This window comes from Falco punctatus (assembly GCF_963210335.1).
Source record: "Falco punctatus genome assembly, chromosome: 1".
Classification (NCBI taxonomy): Eukaryota; Metazoa; Chordata; class Aves; order Falconiformes; family Falconidae; genus Falco; species Falco punctatus.
Window position 1 is genome coordinate 16,008,539 of NC_137580.1, and position 12,154 is coordinate 16,020,692.

At 35.7% G+C, this 12,154-nt stretch overlaps 1 protein-coding gene across 3 annotated transcripts in view; it reads right to left on the bottom strand.

Moving 5' to 3' along the window:
- The window catches only part of LRBA (LPS responsive beige-like anchor protein), a 417,388-nt gene that overhangs the window by 107,636 nt on the left and 297,598 nt on the right, over window positions 1–12,154 (bottom strand). For all 3 annotated transcript variants that reach the window (XM_080368631.1, XM_080368630.1, XM_080368629.1), the window contains 2 exons: window positions 6,433–6,573; window positions 5,122–5,241 (listed from right to left, as the gene is read on the bottom strand). In XM_080368631.1, the coding sequence (XP_080224757.1) occupies window positions 5,122–5,241; window positions 6,433–6,573 (261 nt within the window). The remainder of the gene's footprint in view (window positions 1–5,121; window positions 5,242–6,432; window positions 6,574–12,154) is intronic.

The window sequence follows — 12,154 nt, forward strand, 5'->3', positions numbered from 1 at the left end:
ATAGTTACATAATTAAATCAAATACTAAGCCATTCTTCTTAACTACATATTGCTCAACCTCAAGAAGATCTCAATGAAAATAATAATACCTTAACACAAGCAAATATTTTCAACTTTAAAAACATTTATTATTCAGTCCAAAAAGCAATATATCAACGCCACCTGAAACACTGGAACGTGAAGCAGAAAGACTGAGGAATTTAGTTAAGGAATCTGCTAAAAAATACTAGACAGAACAGTAAAAATGTAGCTTACTTACAAAATAAAAGAGGGAAATGCCTAATTAGTTCAATGCTTTTAAGTATTTCATCACTTAGTCAAAACTGACTGCTACAAGTAAAACATTCAGGATGTATCTCACAATTTTGTTAAAGACAGAAAAATGTTTCCTGTGGAAGTCAAAGGTTAGAACATATTGTAAAGATCTCTGTATGAAGACTTTCTAAAAGGCTGTTTTTTACTTAAATGTTCTTATTATTTGCTTGATTTTATTATTTTTTTAATCTCAGCTCTGCATAATTTCCGTGAACACCTAACAATGAAAATTGTTCTCAAAACAAAACACCTCCAATATGGCAGTTGCATTCTGTTAGCATTAGATTACAACAGGCATACAGAAGATGTAGGTTTAAAATATGTAACAAACAATGTCCCTTAAATAAGAATCCAAGAAAATACACTTCTTACACATTTTGTGAAAAAAAACAAAACAAAACAAAACAACCCTCATCAAGTGCCTAATGTTTGTACAAATGACATGAGATAAAATCTCAGTTTCGCATGCAATTGCATAGTCTTCACAGACAGACATGAGCTGTGCTCACACAATACGTTCTTACATGAGTAAAAGGAAAATTGCATATTGTTTTGGACAAAATCTTGGCTCAAATTAAGATAGTCCAACACCCTGTTGATATTAGAAAATAATTAATAAATTAGATGTCAAAGGCTTTTGAATAACCTTTCTATTAGTCATTAATGTATTAGAGTTTGCAAATTGCAGACTTCAAGGAAATCACACTAGCTCTTGCAGTAAGCAAAATCTTCCAAGTTCTGAAAACAATTAAAAGAACATAAGGCTATCCATTTTTTAAAAAGTTTGTTTTGCTGACCTCAAGTATTTCTAGTAATTACCACACAAGTTGGTTAAAACATAACTTCTGGGGTTTTTAATCTACTGAAAAGGAGATGGATACAAACTAGACAGCTTTTCTATACACAATTTCTTTATTAATGTATAATTTAGAAATGTTAAGAGCTCCATCAATTACAGTAGTTGGCACAGGCGTTCTTTCCTTCCCTTTAATTTTATAGACATCGTTCCTTTGACCCCAGTGATGCAGAAAGCAGCTTTCCAGCGCAGAATTATAAGGAAGTTGTTTCAGAACTCAGCTGGAATCAGAATATGGCATTTGCTGGACTACAGTGTTGTACGCTAAGGTGACAGCAAATGATGTGCCTCTCAGGACAGACCATGAGAAACTGCAATCATAAAATGATTACAGCAAATGATACTCCAAGATTACAGGGAACAAGTCTAAAACTTACAGCTGTTGTGTTTCACAGTATTTGTTGGCTGTAAAGCAGGTGGGAAAGGAACTCTGAAGAAAGAATAAACATTGGATACTCTTCATTTCCCCTGGCAGAGATTAAAACCAGAGGGATCCGTGTTCATTTAACTCCTTCCCCGTCTTCCTCCTCCTACCTTCCTGAATATACACATGCATGCACACATGCACATACATCATGCAAGATGGGTAAAGAAAGCATACTAGCCAGCCATGGGTTGTCTCCCATGGAAGTTACTGCTTCAATTGCACATATTCATGACATATGAAAACAATAACACAAAACATACCATTTAAGTAAGGCTCCTGTCATTAATTTCACTGTGACAGCAACATCTAATTTAATTTTCTTAATTAGCTAGTAAATAATTCTATTTACAAGCATGTATACAGTATGATGTTACCATTAACTACAGGAGCGCATAACAATGACTTTATTTAGGCTCTTTGATGCATGTGTCAACTAAAGACGTTCAAGCACTTTACTAGCAAGCTAACATGTAGCACTTCTGCATGTAGAAAACTTCTAGAGGCGTATGGGACACTGCAGCCATGCATTTCAGAAACACTTGCAAGGCAGAGCAGAACACAGAATTATCAGGAAACTTGGTTTCCACAGCCATAGTGAGATATTGTGAATACAGGTATTTCCAACAAAGATGGTTCTGTGCATTCTCAAACTTCTTTCCTAATTTGTTCAACATGTCCTATGAAATCCTACCTCATCCTCCCTCCTGGCTGCTCATCCAGTCTCATGAACAGACTTCTCTAAACTATCTTAATACTCACTCAGATGCTTGACAGCAGTAGGATGTAATTCATGGCAATTCACCGACTCAAAGCTGCAAGCAGTTTCAAAAAGCCATCCACAACAGGACGGATGCCTCTCAAGGCAGGACCAACTTGCACATACATCATTTCCACACGATATCAAAGTATTTCTGAAAAACCCTCCCTACACTAATTGCCAGCGAAGCATTCATCGGGTTTATTTGTTCTGTTAGAAAGGTTATACTCACATCTAATCAAAATCTCCCAGATATCTAAGTTCGTTAATTCTCCAGCATAGGCAGCAGAAATTTTTTGTTTCTTTCTTGGCGCAGTCCCTATGTAACAGAATAGCCTTTAGGTTCCTCCCAATCTTCTCATTTTTTAGGCTGATGGTACTACTCAATCTTTCATTGCATCTCATTTTCAAGACCTTGCATTGTTATCATTGTTCCAGAGCTGAGATTTATGTTACACATTTTGAAAGTCATCTATGTCCTGTTAATGTATCTTGTATAAAATGTTACTCACTTTTTGTTTTACCACAATACTGTTAATTCACATGCACTGGCAATGTATTACAACCCTACACCTTTTTTTTTTTTTTTTTTGGACAGCAGATTGTTCCTTGTGTTATATTTTTGCCTAATTCTACAAAAATCTGCATGAAGACTACAGTTCTCACTTTTCCCTAATAAAATTTCATCTAACACCTTTCTCAAATAATTTTTCCCTTCTGCAAGAAATGCTTCCAATTCCACTACACTTCCAGTACCTTCCAATCCAACATAACAGAAATTGAGGCCTAACTTGTTATTATCCAGGAGAATTCCACTCAATACATCTTTCAGTTTTAATAATGAACCCCTGGTAACTATTCTCCAAGGACAGCAGATTCTTTCAGACAAAGTTTTCCCAGTTCACTCATGAGATAATGTCAAAAAATAAGATCATCATCTGCTTCTTCTCTGCTTATATGGTCTGTTACCTTTTCTCATCAGAAACTGTGATTGCTTTGACATAATCTCTTCTTCATAAATATGTGTTTCATTTGCTTGTCTCCTTGTTATCTTCCCGGTACTTAAACATGGTCTGATTATTTGCGTAAGTATTTTGCTGTGAATTGTAGTTAAACTCAGCTCATAATTTCCTGGGTCTCTTTCTTCTACTTTAAAAACTTCATACTTCATTTGTCTACCGCTGCTACCCTTCTCCTCCTCCATTTCTCAAAAAAAACTAAAGCAGCACTCTGATTTTTTTTTCTGCCGGTCTTGTATGTACAAGAGAATGAAGCTCATAATGATCAGTCATTTTGAAAAAATTTAATGTGTTTGTGTTTTCCAAATTGCTCTTTCCCAATTTGATATAGACATTGTATCTTTTTATAAGTGGTATTAATCCCACTAGTCACTAGCCATCAATCCTTTCGGTGAGGACTCACAGATGCAAGAAAGATGTTACTTTTTCAGCTTTTTTTTTTTTATATAAGTGGTATTAATCCCACTAGTCACTAGCCATCGATCCTTTTGGTGGAGACTCACAGATGCAAGAAAGATGTTACTTTTTCAGCACTATCACTTGACAATTATCTCATTCCATTAATCTGCAGATCAATCCTTTCCTTAATTGTCTCCTTACTATGAATATAGTTATAGAATGATTTCATGTTACTTATGTCTCTTGCTAGTTGCATGACATTCTTGAGTTAGCCTCTGATTCTCTTTACATCATAGTGTTCCACCCTTCCTTCCATTAAAAAAACCAATTCTGATATTACTCATCATATTTGAGGTCAACAACGCTTTCCCACCACTGCCAGCATCCTGCTCTCCTTTGTTCTCCTCCCCAGTTCAAAATATTCCTCAGATCCCAGACTAGATTTGTTTACCTCATTCCTTCCTTCAATGCCTACCTGCCAAAACCTTTCCTTGGAACTTCCATGTGCTCCTGCCTTAGCTTCTTGACCCACTTCATTCTAGGTCTCTTTCTACACAATGACTAATCACCAAATTAATTTATCTTCTATTCCCATCTACTTCTTGTTCACTGGCCAGTTCCCAGGCCCAGCGCCCCTGTTAGGACAGGTTCAATACCATGCTAAATTCTGTGTTTCAGCTTGGTATCCTCAGACACTTGGCTTCCCGTAGCCCTTTGTTTCTCTACACTTATACAGTCTTTCTGGAGGCTGCTTCCAGATCTCCCTCTCAGCATTTTATCCCCTGTTTATTCCTCTTGATAAGACTCGGTTTTGCCCTTCCTGCACTTAAATTAGCACAGCCGGCTCCTCCTGTTTGTCACAGTCAAACAAGGAAATAGGCCACTGCAGAAATTGCCAAAAAATGAGATTGGATGCCTAAAGCCAAAATGACATAAAGTAATAGGAATATAACTGCAACATTCTTATTTGAGCAGGGCCGAAGCATGAACGGAGTATTCATGAAACTTAGTGGTTAAAAATCTGTACCAGCTTCTACTGACTTTTCAAAGGCTTTAAACTTGTGCAGATGAGCAGACAGTGAAAACCCTACCTGTAGCACAAAGGCCAATTTTGCCATATTTCAGTCTTGGGGCTAAAAATTTTTGCTGAAGTTTTACAAAAGCATTCACTGAAAGATTCTAACAGAAGTAAAAACATATGTCATCTCCCTTGCATCTTTTCCCAAATGGTAGGATAGCTCCTAAACTTCTTCCTCCCCTTTTTCATAATGTGCGGTCTTATGATCACAGCTACGATAAAGGCAGATGCCATATAAAACACGTTAACACCTTTCAGGAAAGTTTTTACCTTGATGTCTGATGTGTCACGCTGACTATTGCGCCATGCTCTTGAAATAGATGAAAAAGTTCTATCTGCATGATCAAACTTCCCACCTTGCAGATTTAGGAAAAGTGTTGTAAAGGGTTCCTAAATACACACAAAAAGATTAATTAAAAACAGCAATGTATTTCTTTAGGAATTTTAGGGGGGAAAAGGGGATTTATTATTCTTTTGGGGTTTAGTTATTAATGATGCTACTCTTCTGGCAGACACATGATTAATTGCAAAGGCTTAATTTATTATCCAAGAAGGAGAAATACAAACTGATGCTTATTTTTTCAATAAATGCTTTTTATTCCTACTCCATGCATAAATATTTAGATAAAGAAAAGCAAATAAAAACAAACAAAAAAAAATACAGGCTGGAGGAAAAGCTACAGTCAGCTGTGACACAAGTTGCTCTTGAAAACACAAGAAAGCTCAGTATTTCTATCTTAGATATTTTTTAAACTGGCATGTAACAAAAATAATACATGCATTTTATTTTGTTCAAGGTAATCTATTAATTATAAAGGGTAGGAGTTAATACCGATAGCTTTACAGTTGTTATTGTTTAGTATGTAATTTATGATTTAGAAAAGAAAAATGTTTGAAAGATTTAAAAGCCTCCTCTTAGTTAAAGAACACTTAAGCACATATTAGTGGATAATTGCTTGAAATTAGCTAAGCGCTATAAATTACTTCAAGGATTTATGTATGCTTGTACATTCTAACAAGCTTTAATTAATGATGTGCTGCTAATGCTTTCCCAAAGAAATTACTTTCTAGGAGATAAATCACCTTTCAATTTTATAGAAAAATGCATTGTTTAACCAATGTATTATCAATTTGTACCATCTCAAAAGTTACTTCCATATAAATTTGCAGCAGAGTTCTAAAAATTAATTATTTACATCACAGAATTTCATGATCATCAGAAACCAACTCATTTACAACCATTAGGAAGTGAAAATTAAATACATTCACAAAGAACCACAAATGTTCAATACATGGTGTCCACTCAGAAAACATGCAAGGAATTAACTATGTTTAAAGTAGCATAAGAACGTACACTAAAAAGCAAATTTTACGGAGAAAAATCTTTACTGATTTGAAAAGGCTGTACCATAAAAATTAAAACCTTCTTCTTGAACTTTGGAATACATCTATTCTATGCTACTGATTACAATTACTATAAGACTTCAGTACTCTCCTGTGCCATTGAGTTCTATTCATGCCTAGCTGTTTGTTACTTGCATTATCATTTAAAGGAAAAGCATTTTTGAAAGATATACTTACAATTCTTAATAACCACGTGAGCGCAAAACTTGCAGTTGAGTAATGTGTGCCATAGTGAAATTTTGGAACCTGATCATCTTCCCATGATTCATATCTCTCAGCAAAGAATGCTGCTCTCTTTGGATTCAAAGCTCCGATAGGCTACAAGGTTTGTAAAAATAAATACATTAAGTAAATAAAGATAACATGACCCATTATCACATCATATTCCCTTTGCTTTTTTTGGTAACCAGAATTAATGGCATGCATGGAAAAAGCTGGATCTGATGTTTTGCAAAAGCAGATGCTGGATTCTCTAAGCACCTGAACATATCTGTGTGTTGCAAACCACGACTCCACGCACACACATACAGCTGACTGGAAAAAAATCTATTCTGCATTCATTTCAGCTTAATTTCTATTTACTACTGATTAAAGTAACCAGCTAAAAACCACTTCTCAGTGAAATGCCTCGGAGAAAGAGTTGCTGATTTGTGTGCCTGTGGTTGCATCTGCATGTTGAATACACTATGAAGCAAATGGTAAGCAGCAATGATAAACATCTTTGGATATTGGGGGGGGGGGGGGGAATAGTGACCGATAGGGTGGAAGAATATTAACAGCGCACTTGGAATTTTGGTATTACCATTCTTGTTTCTCTGCTGCCTATACACTTACTCCAAGACAAGTTTTACATAATGGATAAAACTTAAAGCTTTGAAATGGATAAATGAAATAGCAGTATTTCTACATAAGAGCATCAATATAAAAGAAACAAATAACACATGTATGACTAAAAAAGTCTATCACACTTTCACCAACAATGTTATTCTTTGTTCAGTGCTTACCTATGACATAAACACCCAGGGATTTATTTCAGTGTAAGAAATACAATATTTTGATATCTATACTTGTGTTTTTCTTTAGCAGACTTTTACAGAAAGGATTTGGAAAAAAGTATAAGGCATACAAAATCACTGAGAAATCCAAAAGCTAATTTAGTCATTCCACGTGTAAAATGTTTTAAGAGGTCTAAAGTATCTTTGCATATACATGCAGAATATGTATGCAATACCACTTGGTATACATATTGAGCACACTGTATATATGTTATTAATGTAAATGACACTCATCTGTACAGTGGATGCAGTCAAGTATAACTGAAGAATAAATACGTAAAAATATTTTCTTCTTTCTGTTCTGCAAGAATAAGTATAAGTAAGAACACACTACAAGGTAAGCAAAAGCTTGAAAAGTCCTTGAACAAAAGTATCGGTAACCAAGTTGCTAATACAAGCATAGTTCAAGTGAAAAACTATGTCTGCTATTCTGATTATCAGTATTCAAATAACTGCTGCTTTGCAGCTCACATGAATTTGGCATACAAGCTTCAAAGTACTTTCTCTTCTAGGATAGATTAGATCTATGAATGACCTAAGATCTAATCTTACTTTTTTACTTAGAGCAGCTTTCACATTGCAGTAGGATAAAGAAAACATCTTAGGTTAATTACTATTTTTGCAGTTCACTAATTTGAAATATGACCTTTTAAAAGAAGTGGTTCCTGTATAAAAGGATTTTTATCTGATTTAGCAAATTTATTCCAGGGAAGAATGAAACTGACTCCAAGAAATCTCTTTTGTTGCAAGAACCACTTTGGAATCTCCATCTGTACTGATTTTCCCTAAAGACTCAGCTATGCTTGAGGGAAGAAAGAAGAAAGAAGGTCACTGGTAGACAAATTATATAAATTAAAAATAGAAACAGTGTTGTGCTGTGTGATTCTGTAACATTTTATGTATTCTCTTTATCTGCCCCTATTTTTATTACTCTCCAAATGAGTATAGCTCAAATCAATAGTTATAGAATTACATTCCTTGAATATAAAGCTACACCCAATTAGAATTGATTTCATTCTTTTTTAAAAAAAATAAAAAGGTATCATGCAGAGATCCATACAGCCAGAATCCACAGTATTGATTTTGGCTGTTATTGTTACAGTTGGTTTCTGAAGCCTGCAACAGGACAACTATCAAGACATGTCACATTTATTTGCAAGCAAATAAAAAAAGTCCCCAAATGAAAGAAAGCTTAGGGAAAAAAAAAAGAACCGTGGAGCTGTGCACTGACAATGATACACTATCAGCTTACTCAGAGAAGTTACAGTGGGAATACACACATTGAATTATACATTACACGAATGCACTGATTTATTGTGGTAATAACATCCACCTCATTAAAAGATTCTGCTTTGCTGCAGTTGGAGGGCTACATATTGTTTACTGCTATAAATTAACGGCAGCACACAGAAGACTGTAGAACCCTTCTAACAATAGATCTGTAATGACAGTGCTGTATATCACAGCTTCCCCAGCAGCTTCATAATAAAATGGAGACAATGTATTGGGCTAATACATTCTACCAGGCAGGCCCATATTTTTCTGACAACTGCTTCTAAGGATGAGGTGATTCTAGTGTGTTGCACTGCACTGCCAACAGTTAACTAAGCTCGTGCCACAGAAAAAGCACATACAAGGAATATCTAAATACCCTCCGACTTTTAACTTAGTAAACAAATCAAGTGACATTTTGTAATTATTTCATATTTCAAAATTAACAGGGAATCAGGATTACATACTGGATTGCCTCCCTGTGGGTAAATGTCAAGGCAAAAAGAGTAACTCCGAACTAAGCCCTGCTAGATGTAGCTATGAGACCACAAATTTATACTACTCGATATGATTTCCCTATGGCTACAGACCACTATGGAAGAACAAACTGGGAAGCTTTCATATCCAGAAATTCCAGAATATATTTTCTTTGCAGTACCTCTTTCCAGAGAGAAAAAATAGGTATTAATTCACCAATTAAAAATACTTGGGGGGGGGAGGGGGGGGAGGGGAAGAAAAGTAGAGATAGTAAAATTCTAACATGCAAAAAGAATGGATGAGACTACAGGAGTCAAGATGAAAAAAGAAACTGCTTATGGCTGCTAAGTTTTCAAACTGTATTGAAAAATGAATAATGCATATGGTTTTCAAGTCAGAGTTCATTCGAAAAAGGGTCCAAACTGGAGGAAGAACTGGAGGAAGGATTTTTTTAATTTTCTCTTTTCCACAAGCATGATCACCTGGGGTTTGATCCAAAGCGGTTGTAGTAACAACATGTCCTACTAATATGAAAGCCAGAAGCTATTCTTAAAAAAATCTAACTCATTTGATACTACTTTTTCAAGTGCTCTCAAATCTAGGAGTACTTCAAAATAACTAAACCTCACATTTTGACCAACAAATTGCAGCCTATGGGCCAAGCTTGCTTACTTTCCTTGAGACACAACAAAGAAAAATGGTCTGTTGAAAAATAACTGAGAAAACACACTGACATTTACCATCTACTGCTGTTAAATACGTCCAGGCACTATGATGCGCAGTTCTATTTGTTGGTTCCTGATCTTAATCTGTGCCAGACACTGGAACAGTGGCCCAGCTGGCCTCCACTTTCAGAAGAGGCCCTGGTGCACCCATCGGAAGAAAGGAGAATGCCCGCTGCTTCTCTGCGTAGGGCAGAACCTCTCCCGGATTCTGTTGCTCATGTTATAGAATACATACCTTCTGGAAAATTGCTAATGACCTAACATAAGCAGACCGAAGTCTTATAACGAAAGAATTATGGTCTGTTTATTTATCTCACAAATTTAAGAAGAAAAAGAGGTGCTTTTTATTTCTGTTTAATGCTTTCTCATTTTTTAAGTAGTGTTACTACAAATACACAGCCATAGCCTGTTCTTACCCACGCTGCCTTTTGTTACTGGCTTCTGGACAGGCTTCTGTTAGTAAAAACAGCATCTTCACTTTTACTGTCTGCTACCCATTGTAATACTGGGAAAAGTTTTAAACTCATTAATATTTAAAATCCAGGAGAGACTGGAGCACTATGGCAGTAAATTGCATTAACTACTGCAAACAGTAAGTGATCAAGATGCCATGGTTTTATCTTCACTGTTAACTGTTACCTCTTCTGGGGAAGATGGCAATTTGAACAATTACTACTGGAAATCAGGAGATCTGTGCGAGTGCCTCAGTTCTGAAAAGTAGGCGGTTCCAGAAACAGTCCATGCTGACCAGTGAAAACGGAAAAATTTAAAAACGAATGAAAAAATTACTTCTTGAAATTTGTATTTCAAAACTTCTTCACCATGAAAAAATTAAAAAAGGAAAGAAAAAAGACATGAAGAAAAAAGTGGGGAAAAAAGAAAAAATGCTTTTCCTTATGATTTCTTATACTTCACATCCAATCAGGTATTTGGATTGCTGTGAATACAATTGTCTGTATCATTGAATTATGTTTTGTAGCATCCTTGCCAAGTATGATGATTTTTTTTCGTACGTTCTATTTTCAAGATGACTATCTGGTTTGCATTACTGATATTTTTCATATATTCATTGAGCTTAAAGGACCAGGGGGACCATTAGGTCATCTCATCAAGCCTTGTGTTTGCATGACAAGCCATTAAATACCTTTCCATTACATGATTTCGAGCCCAACTGTTTATACTTGATTATAGCATGAGCTGTATTTGGCCAATCTGCTTTCCAGAAAGGCATCTGACTCTTGAGTACATGGACAATCTGCTATTTTTCTTGGAAGCTTTTTCTACTGATAATTGTGGTCCTCATCCTAAAAAAAAACATACTTCAGTTCCGCTAAGAATTTACTAGTGTATTCCCAAAGAAATCTTATAATGCTTCTCTTTGACATATCACAGCCTCTGCTTATCCAGTATTTTCTGTATACAAAGATACTTACAGACTAAATTAGACATTGTAATAAACAAAAAAAAAATCGAGCTCTTCAGGTCTTCCATTGTAAGGCATCTCTTTCAGCCTTCAGATTTCTCTGCAGCCTGCCCACTCATCAAAGTACTCTAATATATAGAAATCTGAAATGTGTTCAGTGTGTCCCAGTGTTAAGTCTTCTTGTTGTCGTAAATACACCAAGTGCTGTATACTGCACTGCAATCTAACTTCAACTGCATTTTTAGATTACTATTTGTTTAGTTTATGTATTACCAACATATAATTAACTCCCAGAACACGCCAATACTTGTAATATTGTCAGTGGGATTTCCTGATCATCTAAGTAAAACTTCTTTTTCCCAGACAGAGGTATAAAGACAAGACGCAAGGGTTTAATTATACCAAAACTTTAATAACCCAGGTCAACTGGGAAATATCTGGGAATAAACTCCTAGAATGTAGATGACTCCTCTAATCTGTCATTTTTGTGTTGGAGATCAGTCACAAAATGCCATACCCCTCCCTGAACCTATTCTCACTCACTGCTAGAACTCACCATCCTTCTCCTCCAACAACCAAGTACTGCTTTCTTAAAAATTAGGTCCTGCAACTCTCCCATCCTCTTTAGAGGGCATCTTAACCTTAATCCGTATCTAACACAAATCCACTAAAGAACTGTATCCCAGAGGAAAAAAACACAATTATCTGCCGAACTGTTTGAACTGCTCTCAGTGATCAACTAAACCGGTCCTTGGGCTGCTCCAGGAAAGATTTAAAAAATGGAACCAATCTACTAATGGAGAAAAACAATCCTTACTAATTCATTCCCAAAACTGATGGTTTCACAGCAGATGCCCAAATCCTACATCAAAGACTAGGCTAGGAGCGAGGAACTATGAATTCCGATGGCAAAATTTGGCTGAAGCCAAAAGGGACAGAACTTGACA